The 20642-nt window shown below is 38.1% G+C and overlaps 2 protein-coding genes across 2 annotated transcripts; one reads left to right on the top strand and one right to left on the bottom strand.

Annotated features, from left to right (window-relative positions):
* The first annotated feature begins 3441 nt into the window (after window positions 1–3441).
* Window positions 3442–4262, top strand: LOC143851072 (VQ motif-containing protein 11-like). The gene has a single exon (XM_077360391.1). The coding sequence runs from the start codon at window positions 3676–3678 to the stop codon at window positions 4162–4164; it is 489 nt and encodes a 162-aa protein (XP_077216506.1). The 5' UTR covers window positions 3442–3675; the 3' UTR covers window positions 4165–4262.
* A 3363-nt stretch (window positions 4263–7625) lies between these two features.
* LOC143849295 (protein REDUCED CHLOROPLAST COVERAGE 3-like) lies at window positions 7626–20316 on the bottom strand. Its single transcript, XM_077358282.1, has 23 exons — window positions 19935–20316; window positions 19772–19830; window positions 19391–19483; window positions 19048–19120; window positions 17658–17939; window positions 17484–17548; window positions 16968–17099; window positions 16756–16797; window positions 16090–16611; window positions 15841–15995; window positions 15105–15585; window positions 14329–14391; window positions 14142–14243; window positions 13703–14020; window positions 13520–13612; window positions 13332–13433; window positions 13126–13230; window positions 11933–12066; window positions 11437–11620; window positions 10980–11111; window positions 10756–10868; window positions 10588–10669; window positions 7626–9745 (listed from the first exon to the last, which is right to left on the bottom strand). Exons 1-23 carry the CDS (start codon window positions 20002–20004, stop codon window positions 7985–7987), a joined length of 5163 nt encoding a protein of 1720 aa, XP_077214397.1. The 5' UTR covers window positions 20005–20316; the 3' UTR covers window positions 7626–7984.
* Between the last annotated feature and the right edge of the window lie 326 nt (window positions 20317–20642).

Genomic DNA, 20642 nt, shown 5'->3' with positions numbered 1-20642 from the left:
GCTCCATAGGATCATCCTAACCCATCCAAAAATGGAGGGCAAAATAGATAGACACCGTTTGCCACAAATCTGCCCATTTTCCCTTCGCTTTTGGAGTGGTTAGGATGATCCAATGGAGCTGATTTTTGGTACACACCCTATCTATGATGGGGCCTTGCAAATGAATGGTTTGGATCACCACAAAAAATGTGGGACCCATGTGTTTGGGCCCTCAAGCTCATATAAGCTATATAAGCTTCAAGCTCACAATCATTTTCTCTATATAAATAAATATATATATATATATATATATATATATATATATATATATATATATATATATGAGAAAACGGTTCCTACACATATGTGTAGAGAGTTCTCTACACACTAGCTTAAAATAAAGTGGGGGCCCACATTGTTTGGGTGATCCAAGCCATCCATTTTAAAGGCCCTCACATAAATAGGGTGTCTACAAAAAATCAGATCCATAGGATTATCCCAACCCTACAATTTGTGGAAGTAAAATGGATGTCTTTAAACCTTTACAAATTAGTCCATTTTTTGCCTCCACAGTTCGAATGGTTAGGATGATCCTATGGATCTGATTTTTTATGGACACCCTATCTATGTGAGGGCCTTAAAAATGAATGGTTTGGATCACTCAAATAATAATATATATAAAGAAAAAGAACATCAAATTCTAGAATCTAGAAAGGTAAGAGAAAGAAAAGAAAAAGGTGGTTACTAATTCTAGGCTGTCTTGCACAATATTCACACTAATTCCCTCTTTGTTTTGGATTTTGAGAACAGATTGTGAATCCATATCTGATTATTGGACTCAAAATTAAGGCCCTGTTCATTTAAGGTTATGCCAACCGATTGTGAATCCAAAATCAACTATTGGACTCAAAACTAAACATAATTTGGAGTCCAATAATTGGTTTGGGCACCTAAATTTTAGCCTAGCAATCAGTTTTAGACAAACAACCGCTTCTCAAAATCTAAAACAAACTGGGCCTAAGGAAAATAGAGGTGTCTACAGTGCCTTCTTTCTCTTTTGAAAAAAAATGAATTGGGCATGCACCCTTTTAGTGGCTGTACGAGTAACAACAAAAGAAGTTTCGTAGTCATAAGAAACCAATTTAAGGGGGCATCAATGGTAATAAAAGGGGGCTCATTTATCTTCACCCTAATATTTATTTGGTTTTTCAAAGTTTTCATAGGAAGGAACCTCTTTATATGAGAGGTTTCTTCCACACCATTACAAAAAAAGAAAAGAACCTAATCCTTCAAGGTCAATCTTTCAATCCCACTACAACCAAACCCATGATTTATATGGGTAACAAATGTGGTCCACTTTCTCTCCAAAGGCATGGCTTGAAATCCTGAGTTAAAGCGAATATTACAATTGGGGTGTTCTTATCAATATTATTTATGAGAATCTAAACAAGGATTAGTAGTGGTCTTTTTTGCAATCATGTTGTTCACCACAAATAGCTTAAATGATTGGGTCTCTTGATGGCATATTTGTAAATTCCCAATGACCCAAGATCAAGTAAACGTTGAATATCACTGATGTAACGTTCAATTGAAGCGCAGGCCTGTGTAGGGAAATGACATGCACTTCCTTGTTTTGATAAGTACACTCCATTTTTTATTTTACACATCCCTGGATGAATGTTTTCTTGAAGTGCAAAGGGTGGCAATGGTTCGGTTTGACCCCCAAACCAAACCGAAATTTGAATCGGTTTGGTTTAACAGAACCGAAACTGAATTTTCGGTTCGGTTTCAGTTTCGGTTCGGTTCGGTTCGGCCAATTTCGCTAACTCTTACTCATAATCATTAGAAATCAGGGGCAACAACTCGGTTTCGGTTCGGTTTGAAATTTGAATCGGTTTGGTTCTACAGAACCAAAACCAAACTAAATTTTGAATCGGATTGGTTTAACCAAACCGAAACCGAATTTTCGGTTTCGGTTTATCGGTTCCATTTCGGTTGGATTGCCACTCTTAAGTGCAGCCTCATTACATGATGGACCCTACCTTTGGTTTATCCGGAGTTTCCAGCTAAGAGGCCTTATGTGAGATCTCCATACTCCCACAAATCACACTACTCGGACCATTCTTGGGTCTCCGACTGATCTATTTTGAATCGGATCTACTCAAATTTGGATCCAATTTGCGTCACGATCAGTTCGAGTCCTAAATTCGGTATTTGGGTAATGATCCATTTTGAATCGGATGGTCCATTATAGTGTTCTAGGTCATATTCTACCTATGTGGCACAACCAATAAACAGGTGAACAATTGAGTTTTGCCAAATCGTGAAGGGTATCTTAGTTCAATAGTGGTAGTTATGCTCTTTACCAAGGACAACTTTTTTGGGCCTGCATCTCCCATGTGGACGTGATCAGAACCGTTGATCTGATCAGTTACCACAAGTCCAATCCATCGTATTTGTCCTATCCTTGATCCGATGATTATAAAGCCTCCATCCATCAAGCCTTGTCTAGTGTTCTGCCTAAGAAAAACTAGACCATTTACGATTACACGTCAGACCCAAAAATTAGACAAAAGTAAGGAAAGAGTGCGTATATCATTTCCCATTTGTTATGTTAGGGAGTACAACTCAAAGCTGTGTAGAAAAATACAGAGGCTCTGCTCCCCCCCCCCATCATGTGGCTTTTGATTTGCTTTCGAGTGAAAAACTTACGCACTACAGACAAACCTCATTGTTAGACCCAAGAAATATGCCTTTCTTCAATTGGTAACGCATGTGATCATGATAGGAGGGCTCCTCAAAGACTTCCCAATCTAGAAAGTGGTGGATGTCGAGAGAGAGAGAGAGAGATTTTCCACAAGGCAATTGAGTGGGTGGAGGTGTCAAAGTAGAATTTGACTTAGAAACACGCTAGAGTTTTGTGAGAATGAGAAAAAGTATATCCCACCACCTTGAGTGTGATGAGTGCAAGAACCTAAAGTGTGAATTGGGTGCATTAACTTGATTTTGGGTTTGAAGTCTACGCTTTAGACCATTGAATGGTAGAGCCTTCAAAGTGAGAACAATGACATGAGCCTGGGACCCTATGAAGTGATATGTCCACCCCCTTTTTCATGATCCAAACTGAACTTGGGTGGGTCCCATCTGTTCAACAAATGAAAAAAGACATAGGATGGGAACCACCATTGTATAGTATGGGAGTCCCCAATCGAAAAAAAGTGGGTCCCATCATTTCAACCAATAGGAGAAAGAGAGAGAAAGAGCTTAACAAATGCAAAGACCATTATATTGAATTGACCGACCGACCTCCAATTCCTTTTCTTGCCCGTCTCTCTCCGATAGCGAAAGAAAAAGAGAAGGAAACATACGCGAAACAACCTCACCCACAAAACAACAAAGGAAAATCCTTCAAATAACAAGCTGGAAAGTGATATTTCCACCCACCTTCACCTCTGTTTTTTATTCCTTCCCTCACGCAAACACAAACTCCAGAAAAAAATACAGTCCTTGTTTCACGTTTCTGCTCTCTGACACCCTCTAAAAACAAATCCCAGCCGTTCATCCCACTGACTCTTACCGTATTTTAAACCAATTGCCCATAAAAGTAGCTTTAAGAGCTGAATCTCAAACAGTACTAAACTGATAACACCCCCCAAATTTCATGCCTTTTTTCCCGCTCCCATCTTTGATCTTTCCATGGCTACCACCAAACCCTCTTCTTCTTCAGACCCAAGTTCTAATCTCACCACATACGTTCAAGCAGACCCTTCAACCTTCAGAGCCCTAGTCCAAAAACTAACCGGAGCAAATGATGACTCCTCCGATAAGCTTCCGGTAACTTTTCCGGCAAGATCCACCGGAAAATCTGTTTCGGCCAATATGGGTCTTCGTAGATCCGCTTTTAAGTTACAAGAGAGGAGACAAAACATGAGAAAGCTAGAGATAAAGCTGGGTTCTATTTTACACAAAGGTGAGGTTTTGTTGGTTTCTCCTGTTTCTCCTTTGGATTTATTTTCTTCTTCTCCTTCTTCTTCTTCTTCTTCGTGGGATGTTTTGAAGGAAGAGAAAGCGATTGCTGACAAGGGTTTTTATTTGCATCCTTCTCCTTTGAGCACGCCTAGAAATTCTGAGCCTGAGCTTTTGCCATTATTTCCTCTGCATTCTCCTAGAGAGTCTAGTTCTTGAGCTTTGGGTGGATTTTTTTAACTATGTTATTAAGGACTTTGTGATTTATATGATCTTGCATTTGCTTCTATGGTTAATGGGATGTGTGTTTTTCTCAATGTATGGAGACTGATTTTTGCAAGTTAAAATATAAATTTAATTAGCCAAAATAACAGAAGAACGATGTTTTTAATTGTTCTTAGTTAAGGGGAATAATATTTTACCGTTGTATGTTTATACCTAACTAATATAATGGGAAGAGTCTCAATAAATAGGGGGTTTATCTATCAAAATAAAGGGTGCGAAACTGTAAATATCAATTACCTTCATTAAAATTGAAAATTGAAAAGGAAAACGTTGACCCTTTCTCTATTATTTCTACTGGTATGTATCTACATTTCCCTAAGACATGTTACGTTAAATCATCTCACAATTACCTGTAAAACCCTGAGATTTATCTTCCCAAGAAAAAACACACTGAAATTTCCTCTTGGAGTAAGTTATCTAGAATGACCTCTTTTCGTGGGAGCTGTGATTGGTGTAAAAGAACACCCATATATGGAAGTTTTGCAAAGAGAATGGGACCCACTTAATCTGGACCGTTGTTTCAAAGCCAAATTAATTGGGTCCACTTCTCATCCCTAATCAGTCATGAACTCATGATCCAATAATGTCCATAAGATTCATCTATGCAGAATATGGGAAGCTATTAGTGTAAAAAACCCATAAGAGGGTCTAGATACTAAAATTATTTTATTTAGGTAAATACATTCGCCCCCTTTTCTTACTTTGGGCCACCCTCTTGTAATGTAAAAATGGGTAGTCATAATTACATTTATATTTGTATGGCCTCCTATAATTACAATTATAATGCCAGCTGCATTTGGAGATGGAGGGAAGCGTACTCAAATCACAAAATATGGGTATTTTGTAATTTAAAAATCATATTATGGGTTTATATAAGGTCTTAATTATAGAGTTTATGACTGGTTATTTTACAAAAAAACGTAGTTACTGAACAGGAGGGCATTTTAAGGATTAAGTGAAAAAGAAGGGCTTAGTAAAATATTCTCAGATTAAGAGGATGTTGTTATGGCATAGAAGCTTAATAGGGCCTTCCTAATAAAACCCCATTTGAACTAAGTCACTATGGTAAAAGATTTTGATTATATTTTGAAAGGGAGATGGTATTGCCACCCTTTGTAACTCAAGTCGGGTTTTACCCGACCCGCATCGACCCGACCCGAAAATAGCCTGGGTTGGGTTCAGGTTTCTTGGGTTTCAGGTCGAGCCGGGTTGAGCATCCAAAAGCCCGCATGAATCTCGGGTCGAGCCGGGTTTGAAGGGGCCCAACCCGACCCGACCTGAGTTACATAAGTTATAATATGTATTTTTTTTCTATTGTTAGTTAAAAGTTAAAAGTGAAAACCCACGCACCCACTGTTATAGTATGTGAGTGTAATTTCTGCTTCTATGAGTTGAGTTGATTCAAGTGTTTGATTCAGCATTGTTTGATTGTAATTACAGCATTGTTTGATTACAACATTGTTTGATTCAAGTGTAATGTGAGTGTAATTACATCATTGTTTGATTCAAGTGTAATGTGAGTGTAATTTCTGCTTCTATGAGTTGAGTTGCCTTGCCAAACAAGAGTTTTTCTTAAAAAAATTGCGTCAAAGTGAAAAAAACCCGACCCGACCCGAGATTTATCATGGGTAGGGCCGGGTTTGGGAATCGTGGGTTTTCGGGAAAAAAACCCGACCCAACCCGACCCGAGATATTTCTCGGGTAGGGTTGGGTTCTCTAAAACCCGACCCGAGTTGCAGCCCTAGTACTCTTATCTATCTATAATCTCATTGATTTCAAATCAGACAAAGTAGTGGACCTAAAGGGTCTGAATGTTAATATTAGGAGGCATTTTCAAAGAGGCAGATTGCTTGACGCATCATGTACTATATAAAACAAGTACTAGTGTTCTAAATTCAGCTTCCTTCCTATCTTATAAATTGTCTTTATATATGAAGGAATTGGCTTACTTTGAGAGAAATTTCGTTTGTTTGTGTTGCTTTCACGTCATTTCTTCCCCTTTACATATACGGAAACCTCTCTCTCTGAACAAAACTTCACTTGTCGTCAAAGTCATGTGAAAGCCTTTACTTTCTCCCCTAAGACCAGAGGATTGGGAAACTGAAAGCTGTTTTACAGCACAGACACTGCCTGTCTTTTTATTCTTTCATTCTTTTTTCACTTATTCCCTTGCTTCCAAATTGGGTTAATCTCCATCAGGTTTATATTGTTGGGATCATCAAAATGTGTGGTTCCTTTATCAAAATGGAAAGATTGAAAACTATTCTTCCTTCTCATATCTGCTTCACAGTTGACCACTTGGGCAGGTATCTGGACCGTCCATCTGAAAAGTGAGCCTAGGTAGGCACGACCTTACATTGGGGCTAAATAAATCAAAGGTTTAGATCACCCATTAATGTAGGGCTCACTGTATTCTTTTTGCTACACATATATGCATGGCCTTCCACCATGTAAAAATGTAAAAACTCGGAACCCATATGATCATGATTGCAATACTAAGTTCCTGTTCGAATTTCTGAGTCCAATGATAAGATTTGAACTCAAAACCAATTCTCCAAATCCAAAACAAACAGGACTAAAGTACTTTCCAACCAAAATGATATGGTTAATGACTGCCAAAGATGCATTAATGTCACATTTGCAAATAATATTAAATTCAAATAATTTGATTTGCAAACAACGACCGATTTTGGTAGCATCGAAAAAAGGCACTTAGGCCTTCTTTGTATTGAATTTTGAGAACAGATTGCGAGTCCAAAACCGATTATTGGACTCAAATTTTTGTTATGGCCCTGTTCTTTTGGATCTTGAGAACCGATTGTGAGTTCAAAACTGATTATTAGACTCAAAATTAAACGTAATTCTACGTCCAATAATTGGTTTTGGACTCAGCAATCAGTTTTCAAAATCCCAACTAACAGGGCCCTTGAATTTTGTGAGAACCGATTGTGATTGTAAACTTGATTATTGGACTCAGAAGTAAGCGTAAATTTGAGTCCGATAATCAGCTTTGGACACACAATCGGTTCTCAAAATCCAAAACAAAGAGGACCTTAGCCTAGCTTGGGGTGACCCCCTCCCTATAATATCGCATACAAGGCAGTGCTAACAGAGTGAGCCATGTGGAGCCTCATGACGCAGTTTACAAAGAGAATGAAATGATCGAGGAAAGGCAGAATCCATAACAATGGGGACGGGAGCGAAGGGAAGAATTGAAACATTTAAAGTGAGTCAGATTCATTCCTCAATCAAGGGCTTGTTCAAGTGCAAAGATGCACCAAAACCACAAGTTTCGATCCCAACTATCACCTAACACTGGGACAAATAACAGTTGGCATACAAATGGAGTTCAATTTCTTCTGAAACAGAAGTAGAATGTATAACATGCTCTCAGATGACTAAAAACTCAACAACAGTTTTTATTGATCAAGTAGGAAATTTAAAAAAATAAAACAGCTAGATCATTACAAAAATTAACCAAACCAGTCAAATGGGTTTGTTTAACAATGGAACTGAGCTGATTTCATATGACATGTGTCCATTCATTTTCCAAATAAATATCAAAGTTGATGAGCAGAACCTGTCGTCATTAAACAAAGACCGAGCAAAAAGCATAAAAGGAAAGCATCTTCCAAGTAAAGAGTTATTTGTTGTTACCTTGTCTGGAATGGCTTTCCTTGCCACAAAAATCAGCCTACTAGAACTGCACTTCCCTCCACTTTGTTTCAAAGAAATATTCTTTTTCCTTTAGTCTTCAGCTAACTGAAGTGCAAATTGATTGACGAGTGTGTAACCCATTTACTGAGTTACTGAACTGCTGCCTGTTTCTTCTCCTCTTAGAGACCAAAGTAAATCCTTCTCCATCTCTGTTGTTATTCTTATTTACATCTACAGCCTTTGGCAATTCATGATCTGATCGGGACCCTGAACCCAATTTATCATCATTTCCATGAATTACTTTGATTATTGCACTGTCTCTATTAATCGGATCAGAAAAACGCTCGTGAACTTCAGCGTTCCTCCGATGCACCTTGCTTTTATTTGATGGATCTATATTACGCTGGACTGACTCAACGATGAAACTAAGAAGTATCTGCCTTGCAAGCTCATTGTTTTGCAACTTATTCTTACTGTTCTTTCCTCTACCATCACAACCTTCATTAGAAGTTTTCTCATTGAGTTTCTTCTCTTCCGAAAGCTCTGCAACATTTGACGCCGAGTCCATTTCCTGACTTGATTCAGCCCCAAAACTTTGAACATCTAAATTGTTGTTTGCTGAATCGGGTAACGAAACCTTTCTAGGGACAAATTCGGCTGCATGTGGGTTCATTGTTTTTGGAGGATTGGAGTTGGTCCTGACAGTGACAATGTGTTGGCTGTTTGGGAAACCGGGTTTCATACAAAAAGAGTGGCCAGTTCTAAAATACAAAGGTGATCTTGGGCCACGAGGGACTCTAGCAGCAACTGACTGAGGAGGAATCCCCACCTGTTGAGGTGAAATTATTCCATGATTTGTTCTCACATCGTAAAAACCAGATACAGCAACTGAGTTGAATGGAGGGGGCATCAGTGACGGTTTCCCTGGATTGAATGGTTGAGCTTTAGCTGACAGCTTGCTGCCATTTGTTTCTGTAACCTCTTTTTCGTTAGAAGACCATGCCATCTCATCCAATTTAGATGCTGATTTTTCCAAGTTGGGATTTTGAGGTTCTTTCTCTCTGGTGGACGATTGAGGTTCTTTCTCTCCGGTGCCTATACTTTCATTCTCATCTTTCAATGCTACTTTTGCACCGGCCTTATCTTCCTCCTTGGATGTTTCAATTGAATCATTGCTTTGAGTGTCAACCATCTCCTGGTTAATTTCTTTTGGGTTCTCCACTGCTGGTTTAAAGACTGTACCCGGAGGTGCCACGGCTACTTCCTTGTAGGACAGAGACTTTGAGGCAATTGTGTTGAGTGTTGGCAGTGCTGAAGAAATCTTGTGGACTGATGTTACTCGTGGATTTGGTTTTAAATCTGACACTATATCTGGATTCTTTGCCTGCAGTTTATTTGGATCCTCTCCGCCAATCAGGCTTGAAACTTTCAGAACCTTTCCTACATCAGCCACGTCGGTTGAAACAGTTCCAGGGGCTGTAAAGTTGGATTTTTGAGCTGGTGACAAGGTTTTCCTCTTACAACTGGTCTCTCTAAAATGTGAGGGCTCAGAGCTGTTTATGTTTAGCTTTGCAAGATCTGGTCTTCTTGAATCAAACTTCCGGGTTCCAATGTTTCCAGACCGTCCTTTTGGATTGGCTGCTTGCCATCCTTCATCAGATATTGCTTCTGATGTTATCACAGCCACTGATGCTGACTCGCATGCACTGATATGGTCATTTTCTTTAAATTTTTCTGGGTGAAATTCTTTAGGGCTTTCTTCCACTTTAGCATCTTTTGGTATGCTGTTAGCTGACGGTATGTCATCTATGTTTACATCAGTTTGTTCTTGGTATGGTTTATCACTAATCTGCAACACCTGCCCAATCATGGAAAAAAACACATTTGGCACCCAGCTAAAAGTTCAAGACATACAGAAGAACAGAGAAAATTTGCCAAGATCTGCAATCATAGAAGATTTATTGATTTCAGGAAAAGGCCTATAAGCAATTACAAAGCCGTCGCGTTTTTTGAATCACCAATGCACCAATTAATAATTAGAAAAGCTCAATTGATCTACTTCTTGAAAAGTTAAAATTGATTTCAAAGATCCTAAATTTTCTCTACCTTGATGAATGCATAGATTAGTAAGCAATCGAGTTCTTGACTGTGTTCCACAAAAAACGGTTTTAAATTACCACTGAAACCTATGGGAAAAGAACTGAAATGTTTCTGTATCCATCCCCAGTCCCCACCGAAATGCATATATTGAAACCAAATGCATGCCAAAACCAAACCATAAGTGTATTAGTAGTATGCTATATCATTATGTTGTAGATAATTATATCTATATTAATTGCATGTGAAATGTAGTGTATGTATTATGTATAAATATTTACATAAAATACATGAGAAATGTGGTATGTACTTAATTATTAGACTTGAGTGACATTGCATGCCATTAGGTGTTTGATGTTGTTAAATCATTATAGATGATTGTCTTGCTTACATGACTGTTTCGAAATATGTATTTGTGCTTATTCAAACATTTCCTGAAGTTTCATATCATTATCTATCATTTGCATGTGTTTTATACGTTTCCGTGATTTCACATGTTTTTTTACCAAAATTTCCAACCGAAATAGAAATATTTCCATTTTCATGGTGATCGAAACCGAAAGCTAAATCAAAACAGAAATTTAAATCCTTAGCTGTAACTACCTTTGCACGCCGTTGTTTCTTTTGCGCATCTCTCCCTTTCGAATATTGGTCCGGGTTTATGAAGTCAAGAAGATCTGATACACTGAGCCAATGGATAGTAGATTTTAGAATACAGCCAACTAATAATTGTGTTCAAATCTAAGTATGTGGGCAATACCATGCTAGTACCTAAGGTGACCTTTGCTTGCAATGGATGCATCTGGCTTTGGAGTGCCATTTTGGGCAGCCTCTTGCTGTTCCAATGCTTTTGATTCAAAATATTCAAGCCACGCAGCAGCGTCCTGCATTAAAATACACAGCATTCAATATCCCATATCTGAGCATAATGTAATTATAAATAAAGTAATAACCGCACTAAACAACACACAGATTTCATCAGATGTGAAAGATACCTGAGTGCGGAGGTCGTCCGATCCAAGTTTGGCTTGAAGTATTTGCAATGTGGTTTGCTCATGTTGCACACTGAGGGAATAGGCATCCATCAGTGAAAGAGCTATGGCAATGGCATGATAGCTTGAGGCAGTCTGTCAGATCGAAAAGAAACCAACATTAATTGCAAAGTTTCATAGAATCATTGTCATCTTTACTGAAATTTGTTGCTAAGTACAATATTAATTCTTAGAACTACTTATAGTAACATATGACTGCTTGCATGTATCTATTTATTTATCCAGATAGAGAAAATTTCTCAATGTTCAGGACCTATGAGTGCGTGCGTGCGTGCGTGTGTGTGTGTGTGTGTGTGTGTGTGTGTGTGAGAGAGAGAGAGAGAGAGAGAGAGAGAGAGAGAGAGAGAGAGAGAGAGAGAGAGAGAGAGAGAGAGAGAGAGAGAGAGAGAGAGAGAGAGACTTGTATGTGATCAGTTCCTAGCAATCTTTGATTGCACTTGAGGGCCTCATGTAGGTATCTGAGAGCAACATGAACATTTCCCATGCCCTCTTCCATCATAGCCACATTTATGTATGTTGCAGCGGTATTTGGATGTGACAGCCCACATGTGAAGTAAAGAAGGTACAATGCACGGTTGACATACCTGAACACAGAGAGAAGCAAAGATGAAGGTAACTGCAAATTAAACAAATGAATGAAAATTTTCCCAATGATCAATATATGACCCGAAAAGACTTATCAGAAAGATACTTCTTATTGTACAGGTGTGAGGCACCTATCACGTGAACCCTTAATGTGTTTCCTAAAATCCCAAGGCAATGGAAATCTTTCAACAGAGAACATGAAATGTTTAAGTCCATAGTAAGGACTGCATAAGAAAATGTAAAATTCAAAGACTAAGGCTTGTGTTTAGCAAGTCCAATACAATAGGAAAGATGAACCAGCCACAACTTACTTCAAGGCTAGTTCAGTGTGTTGGAGGCGATAGTAAAAAACAGAAAGATCACCATAGCTTTTCATTGTATCTGGGTGATCAAGACCAACCTCCCTCTCATTGATGTCAAGAGCCTTCTGTTGATATATAGTTGCCTATGCAATAAGAAAGAAAATGAAGTTTAGATAGTCAAGAGATGGAACAGCTATTTTTCAATATCTAAGCTACAAGTTCGAAGAAATTTGAAGATCCAACAGCGTATGTGCTTAGACACAAACAACACTAATTGTAAAAAATGATGGGATAAATATAATCAAGACATGAGCAAAAGAAAGATAAATGGAAAACCCACAAAGAACACACGATTTATGTGGTTCGGCTCAAAGGCCTGCGTCCACTGGCAATTCGGTGAGAAATTCCACTATGAGTAAGCGCAAAGAAAATTACAAGGATTCCTTGATCAATTTAAACCCACCAATCAATACCAAAACCCTTTTTGAATCCCTTTTGAAAGAATTCTCTCTCCTCCCTTCTTTTTCCCCCCAATAAAAGACTTCTCACTCTACAGCTCTTTCCTGTCACCTACTCACGTAGGGTTAGAAAACCTTCCTCATTTAGGAGTCTTCAACCAACCTTCCTCATTTAGGAGTCTTCAACCACAACTAATTACATTACGCCATGGTTATATATTTTTTAATTCCTCTTCCGGGCCTTATGGTCCTTTCACCAGTAATAGTTAAGATAGAAAAAGAAGGTTCTTTTTCAGTTTTTCAAGTATTTTTTCTTGGAAAACTAGAGAACATGCAGGAGTAAAACTTTTGGACTTGTTTTTTGGAAAATTGAGTATTTCTTTGCTTGTGGGTTTTTGGCATCTTATGAGCATATGAGATTTTGGTGTTGTTCGGGTCTTGTGTGATACAATTTGGGTAGAGAAGAGGAAGTTAACATCCGAGAAGAAGCTTCTAGTGAGAAGATAGTTTTTGGTTGTTACATGTTAGTCTTTGCATAGTGGATTAATGCTTGTCCCCTGGCGTGCCGTTCATCTTAAAGAGATAGTTCACGCATGTCAGTGTGTTCTCTTTGGCACTTTCTTTTGCTTTTTTCTTTCATTGCATATTGTGGTTTTGATTTAGGACTGCATTTGTATTATCAATTTTAAATTACAGATGGGAAAATGTCAGATTTCATATAAATGCTACTCTTATTGCAGTTACCTGATTAAAATCTCCTGTATGGTAAAGAACCACAGCTAAAAGACTGTATGCGCTCGCAGTCATTCGATGGTAGGGACCACATACTGCTATCATTTTCGACAGTGCCTTCAGATTCAAACATATATAAGACAGCAATTGATAAGAGTCATACTTTAAAAATAATAAAGAAATATAAAAAGTTTGTTTCAGATGGCAGGATTTGGCACCTTAGTTCCATAGTTAACAGCATCCTCTAGTTTTCCTTTATCAAGTGCAGCCTTGGATGATTCCAGTAATGTTCTACCATCTACGGATGAACACGCCACATGCTGGAGAACAGAGTTCAAGTACATGATTAAAATTATCACTAGATACTTTCCAAGATGAAATCAAAGTTTGAGCACTGAAAGCCTACTTTGTATACAGGAACCATGCTGATAATGTCGGATTTCTTAAAAGGGTTCGGGATATCCATGACGTAATCTTTAGGAACCAACTCTAATCCAAGCTGAATTATAAAAAAATGGTACATAAGAAACTCGCTTTGAAAAGAAATATATTGAATTTGTGGGGACCTGAATATGCCAAATCCACATACCTTATGGCAAAGCCCACGGAGAATTGCAAACTTCCTTAAGTGCTGAAATTCATCTTTTAGGCGCCAACCAAATCTTTTGGAAATGAAGGTTTCTAACCACTTCATTTTGAGAACACGATCATCATTTACGTCTTGACCACCATTTTCATTTGTCCAGGATCCCAGCAACAAATTCAATGATGATGCTATAGCAGAAGACAACTCCCCAACATTCCCAACAGCAGCAACAACAGCCTGTATTATGTGCTTAAAGGCACGCGTAACCATCTCATGAACACAAAGCGATTGTATATGAGGCAGCTTCTCTGCAAGTTCAACCTGGTTTATTTGATAGGATAAAGAAACTATGGAAGTTAGGGTCATGGTGAAAAACTTTGCGAAGGAAAGCCCATTTTGCTGTTGGACAAAAAAATTTAATAAATATGTTAAGGGTTCTCACCACGCATCCCAATGAACGCATTTGCAGTCCCCTTGTATGCATGAAATCAGTTAATGTCCGCCCATCCACCGGAGAAAGTTCAAGTGAGCCAAAGTCCAATACCTATAGAAGTCACAATTCCAACTCAGAATCGAGCTTAGGTTGTGAATCTGGAAATGATTAGCCATAAAAAAAAATGGAGATTTACCAGCTTTGGTAAAGCAATATCGTCATAATACTTATGTGCCATCTCAGTAAGTTTATCCAATGACTGCAAGCACCAAATCAAACCAATAAAACATGAAGTTAGACAAAACCAATATTCAAATGTCAACTTGAGGTATCTATGAGAGTAAAGAAAGGGCGATGATATTTTCACTCCCCATGCAGTACGCATTCGCGCCCCTTTTGAAGTGATTCGACATAAAGTTGCCCACTGTTCACGTTATAAGGGGCGCGGATGCATACTACAGGGGGAGTGAAAATATCATCTCCCTAAAGAAAAACCAATCAGAAATCTTCAACCATAATTACATGTTTTTTTTTTTGAATGGCACAACCATCATTACATGTTAGTACTTAATTTCTATGGGTGCTAATGTAAGAAAACTTCCCATGCATCATGTAGCTAACATTTGATTACATATCTAAGTGATGTCATTTGATTAATAATATGATGGCACAATCTCCTCGATTGTTACAATAACTTCTGATGGAAGAACTTTCTCATGTTGGTTCTATCACATACTCGGTGCCTTTTTCATTTGATAACAAATTTTTAACAATAAGAAGAAAATGTCTCCAAGTCCACTTTCATCTCAGAAACAAAATTCAATGTTAGCAAATATCAAACCCAGTACTTTGAGAGACAAGTTCAATTGTCAAGGAAAATTATTTAAGAAATATGCCAACAAGAAAATTATGTAAGAAATATGCCAACAAGTAAACAATGAAGGAGTATTTTCAAAAGAGCAACTCAGAGACCTTTTGATGAAGACCAGTTCCAGATCCTTTTAAACGCAAAAAGGCTTCTTCAGAAAGAAATTTCTGTATTGCGGCTTCACTGTCGCACTCACCCTCATTTAGTTTGAGTGAATCTCCGTTCCCTGTATCAGAGTTTCCACTATTGGTATCCTTTTTCTTTTTTATCTTCTTCAATAGTTCAAATTGCTTCCCAAGTCCTTTAATGGCTGGTTCGAAATTAGTCCCTTCCCCACTGCTCTTGCAATCAGTACTCGTTGAAGTTTCCTGTTTTTGTAGATGTTGCACCCAACAAGCTCCAAGCTCCCATCTAATGGTTCTTTCAGTAATGGCAGGGGTCTCTTGTAACTTGGTCAAGCTATCACTGAGTACTCTCCGCACTAAACTCCTAGCTGCCTTGAGCTCATCAGAATGTGAAGGAGAATGCTGACCTCCTCCTACATATGACTCTGTGCAACATGATTTATGGAGCAGAACTCTTAAGCTGCACACAGATTTTGAGATCTAGTAAGTGCACAATGTCTAGTAAGTAGCAATGTATGCTTAGGTTTTCTCTGAAGAGGTCAAATGGAAAACATGTAGATTGACACACACGTTCACTCAAAATGTCTGAAAACATGTATGTTGCTGACCCAAATGACTATCTATTGTATTCATATGTATGTGCTTTAGTGCTTGTATACATATGCATGTATGTTACTATATGTATAAGTGAATAGGCAGATTATAATGTTCACACCTGTTGACATTCAAGGCATTAGCACCCCCATTAGGATGATCATCAACTTCAATATCCTGTGATGTACAATCACCTTGATTCATATCACCTGAAACTTTTACAACTGCAGTGTATCCACAATGCCTAACAATGACAACACCTAAAGTGGCCGTGTCCTGCACAGGCAGTATGCTCATTCGTAGTTCATATTATGGAATAATATTATTCATGTTTATAAAGAAAAGCAAACAAGGGAATGTATATCCTTACATGAACAATCACATTCTCGTCAGCAGTGACCCCTTTAAGAAGACTCCTTAGCGCCACCTCCTTAGCAGACATACCATCCACTCGACTACCATCGATTTTCTCATTCAGTTTCAGGCTTGCATCTGCCACATCTCTTTTCACTACTATACTCAAATCTCCAACTCGTTCTTCATGCAAGACCAAGTCTTCGGAAATGTTTGGGCGTGTATTGCAATCTATGAAATGATGGATTACAGAAACAGCTTTGATGACTGAGAAGTCTACGAATAGACTGTGCAGCAAAAAGGCCTTGCGATCCCGGATCTGTCTCTCATCCTCCGTTTTGCATGGAATGCTTTCCAGAATTGAAAATTCTTTGGCCCATGGCCTATGATCCCATTTACCATTTCGTCCCTGCCCACCACCATTGCCACCCCAGTTTTCATCTTCGGTTGGCATTGGTGGAAATTTCGAGGGAGATTCTGCAACCATTGGGGGGACAAGCCATGTATTTGCACGGAATCCATATGGAAGATTCCCAAACTGGAAATTTGCATGAAAAAAACAAATTGCTCAGCAAGAAATGCAACTGAATGGGCATACACAACTAGGAACTTGTGTTTAACAAGTTCTAATTCCCAGAAATCTAATACTAAATAAACTTTCAAAACATTTTCAGAGTATCACCTTATTGTGTTCTACAAAAGCTTTCATCAATGAATCATAAGCCTGCATATGATGAAAAATTAATCATGAAAATACGCCTTTTAATATAAATGAAGATAGACTAAATTATATCCAAAAAGTTCTTTAATAAGTTAATAAATACAGTAATATTGTCATGAGCATGGAGGAAAACATTCAAAGCATTAGAGAGAAAAAACAAATTAAGTACTTACATTACCAAATGCCCTGCTAAGCTGTTGCAATAGATCCACCAGAGAATGACTTTGGATAAACTGCTTCCCCATGATATAGAACCCTTTGAAGGAGGCAACCACAGTTACTACCTTCCCATTGCAAATCTTAACCTACAAGTCCCAATTTCTTTAGAAAGCTAAAAACATAGAACCAAAGAAGCAAAATGATGAACAACGCTATAGAAGAACCAAGATGGAAAATTATGATTCAATAAGATCAGTAACAGATAGAACCTACACTTCAAATGCATGCCAAGCAAAAGCCATAATAAGATGCACCTTGGTATGGGACTAGGTGGGACCCAGCCTGGTATGGAACAGGATTAAAGGGCCCAGCCTAAAGCGTTTTATCAGCTCTCGAGCTTTTGGTGTATTGGTTAGGTGCCTAACATCATTATTCTAAATTCTAAACTCATTTTTCTCCATTCCAATTCACTCTAATGCAATGCATGCATCTAAACCAAAACAATCAAACTTTCAAGAGCCATAACTCACCTCTATTTCGAAATAGTCACCCTCACGCCTTTCTTCAATTACACGGCTTTCACATCTCTTCACATCTGCAACAAAACCCAGAACAATATCTCCTCTAAAACCCTTAAACAAAGAACAATACAACAACAAAACGAAAAACAAAAGATGAACCCAAGAAGGAAAGGAAATACAGACATATAAGAGGAGGAGTGAGGTGAGAGAAGGAGAAGAAATCGTAGAAGTTAGCGAGCTTGGGAAGGGGTTGAATCGCAGCCATGTCGTACTTTTCGGAAATTCCAGAAATGCCCTCTTCTGAAGAGGACCCAGATGGACTTTTTCCATTAGAACTTTGTTTTCTGGTTTTGGGCGTTGGTTCTGTTTTTCCATTACTTTGCTTGCCAAAGCAGGTGGTGCATGCAACAATGTCCAGGAGCCTCCGCACGTGAGCTACTGCTTGCTCCTCTTCACTGTAGTCCTCTGCACATGCAATGGCATTGTCGTAAATCTCTTATGTTTCGAAGGCATTGTGCTTAGAATTTCTCCTAGTTTGGCTCTTGCAAGTTGCAACAAAACGGCAAGAAAATGAATGCCGAGAAAAAATTTCTATGGAAAATGAATGTTCCAGATCTGGTAAACTCATTTTCTATGGAAATTTTCTTCCATGTTTATTTTTAACCCATGGAGATTTTTTATTGGATTTTATTTTACATAGGAAATTTTCCAGCTTTTTCTAAAGTCTTTTTCAATTGGCAAGTGATATATCCCCCCTTTGTTTTTACTTGGACAGCCAAGTACAGTGTATTTATGACTGGAGAGGGGCTGATCTATTTCACGTGTGAAGGATTCAACGGACCTGATTGCCTGATTGCTACTTACACTGCAACTGGCTATCCCGTGTAAAGAAAAGGGGTGAATTTTGTCATTTCCCTTTCAATTTACTTTGTTCAAAATAATTTTTTCCCTGTTCTCAAGTAAAATAGCAAACTTAGGATTTTACGCCGAATATTATTTTCCATGGAAAAAATAATTTTCCATAAATTATGCCTAGCAACTACATATTAAGGCATTTTTAATATATAAGCAATGAGATTCGATGAAATTAGGTAGCACTTGATCTTAATATAGTAAACTAGTTAGTACTGAAGTGCACGCGCCACTGACCACTGTGGCACTAAAATACTCGCCAAGTCAAATGACAGTAGCAAACAAATCCATGCCGTTGATTTGCATCTAGATCGATTCAATTTCTTGGATAGCTAAAATCACTCAATTGACAAGATTTTTGGACTGTGGGCCCGTGGTCCTAGACTCAAAAGACTACATTTTGTGTGAGCAATATACTCGCCATTCAGCTCAAATGACCCAATTTACTGTCATTACAATGAAAAGTATGTGAAACTATGAATTTATAGTTTATAGTTTATAGTTTGTACTGGAGAATGATAAATTCGTACCCCCTGTAGGATAATTCGCACCCCTTTAAACGTTAAAAAAAAACGTTACAGTGTGCCACACACACCCTCCTTTAAAGGGGGTGCGATTTTATCATCACCCTTTATATTTTGTAAATAGGAAAACTACCCACCTTCCACCACCCTTAGCACACATGGTTTTAAAGAGATGATCTCGGCCGCATCGTTCAATTTCTGTCCTCGACCCTGCAAATTTCTTAGACAAAAATTATTTCTAGAATAACAAAAAAAAAACAAGAAAATGAAAATCATTATCTAGTGAAAAAAATTATGGTAAAAAATTTCCATGGTAAATAAATAATGTCTGAAAACAGTCCAATTTTCCTGGAAAAAGGGAAAACTTTGGATTATGGAGAAGAATTTCTATGAAAGATAAATTTACTAAGCACTGAAAAAAAAAAGAGAGAAATAAAAATTTTCCATACATGCAAATAGCTAAGGACTTTTTTTTCTTACCTCATGAGACAGTGAATAATTAGTGAGGTGGCATGTCTCCACATCAACAGCCAATAGCCTTCTTACATCTAAAATCTTATCAGTGGAAATACCCTGCATTTGCAACAAACACAAGTTGCAAGGAATTCAACAGGCGGATGAAACTAGGAAAACATTTCAAATTGAAAGAAAAAAATAAGGTGGTTTGATATTAACACACCCCTTTTGTTTTTAATAGACACCTCTTTATTTCCAATTATTTCATTAATGGCACCTATAGCTCATTGGAAAAAAGTTCTGAAATAAAGGAAGAAAGTGTGTCTACCAGAACAAGAGGTGTAAACTGTAAACATGAAAACTACCAGAAGAAGGAAAGATTAAAAAAAAAAAAAAAAAAGGAACCTTGAGTATAACTTGGGAGTCATAAGGAGTGAAGACTTTGATGTCAAGAACACTGGGCACTACAGAAAATAGAAAAACAAAACTTAAATAAGGTGATATATTCTCCAAGAAACATACATCTGGAAACTACAGAGTAATGAAGAGAAATGGATAAAAAGCTAACCTTTCTCTTCTCTTTTCTTCCTCTCTGACTTGGTTTTGTTTGCCTTACCACGTCCTGTTTTGGGGGCCATCTGTTTTAGAAATTAAAGATGGATTTGGGGTTTAATTTAAAGACCCATTTCAAAAAACTGGCATTTGAATTGAATCAGTTCAGGTTCAGAAAACCACACTCATAAGAATCAGAAAAGTCTTAGATTTTGATGAGGATGAATAGCGAAGAAAGAGAAGGTGGTCGGGGAAGGATTGAGAGGTTTTAGGGGAAATCTGTAAAAGGAGAACTGGGGATTGGATAAGGATTTTTTTTCGCTACCTTTCCATTGATTTCTTACAAATCCTGGCCTCTCGTTTCTGAGAGATTTCCTCTCTCTCTCTCTCTCTCTCTCTCTATCTCTCTCTCCTCGTGAGAGCTTTTAATGAGAAAACCATGCATTACGACAAAAGAAGGAAGGAAGGAAGGCGATGGGTGAGAGAGGACCGTTGACCTGAGGACACGTGGAGGGCTTAGGATAATTTGCACAGCATTTTGTTTTATCACGTGTTAGGACGTTGGTGGGCCAACCAACCCTCTCCATATTGCATAGCCCAGATTAGTTGTGATTCTTGTGAATAGAAAAATCTCTCGTTTTTTATCGAATCGTTTGTCACATTTTCTTTGGTAGGTACGGACAGCCTTCCTCGACAAAAGTCTCAAAATATTAAACGGAAATAA

This window comes from Tasmannia lanceolata, unplaced genomic scaffold, assembly GCF_043159265.1.
Source record: "Tasmannia lanceolata isolate RefF3 unplaced genomic scaffold, GAP_Taslan_0.1 ptg000018l, whole genome shotgun sequence".
In the NCBI taxonomy this organism is placed as follows: domain Eukaryota; kingdom Viridiplantae; phylum Streptophyta; class Magnoliopsida; order Canellales; family Winteraceae; genus Tasmannia; species Tasmannia lanceolata.
Note: the sequence above shows the minus strand (reverse complement) of the source record. Positions and strands in the feature narration are given on the sequence as shown.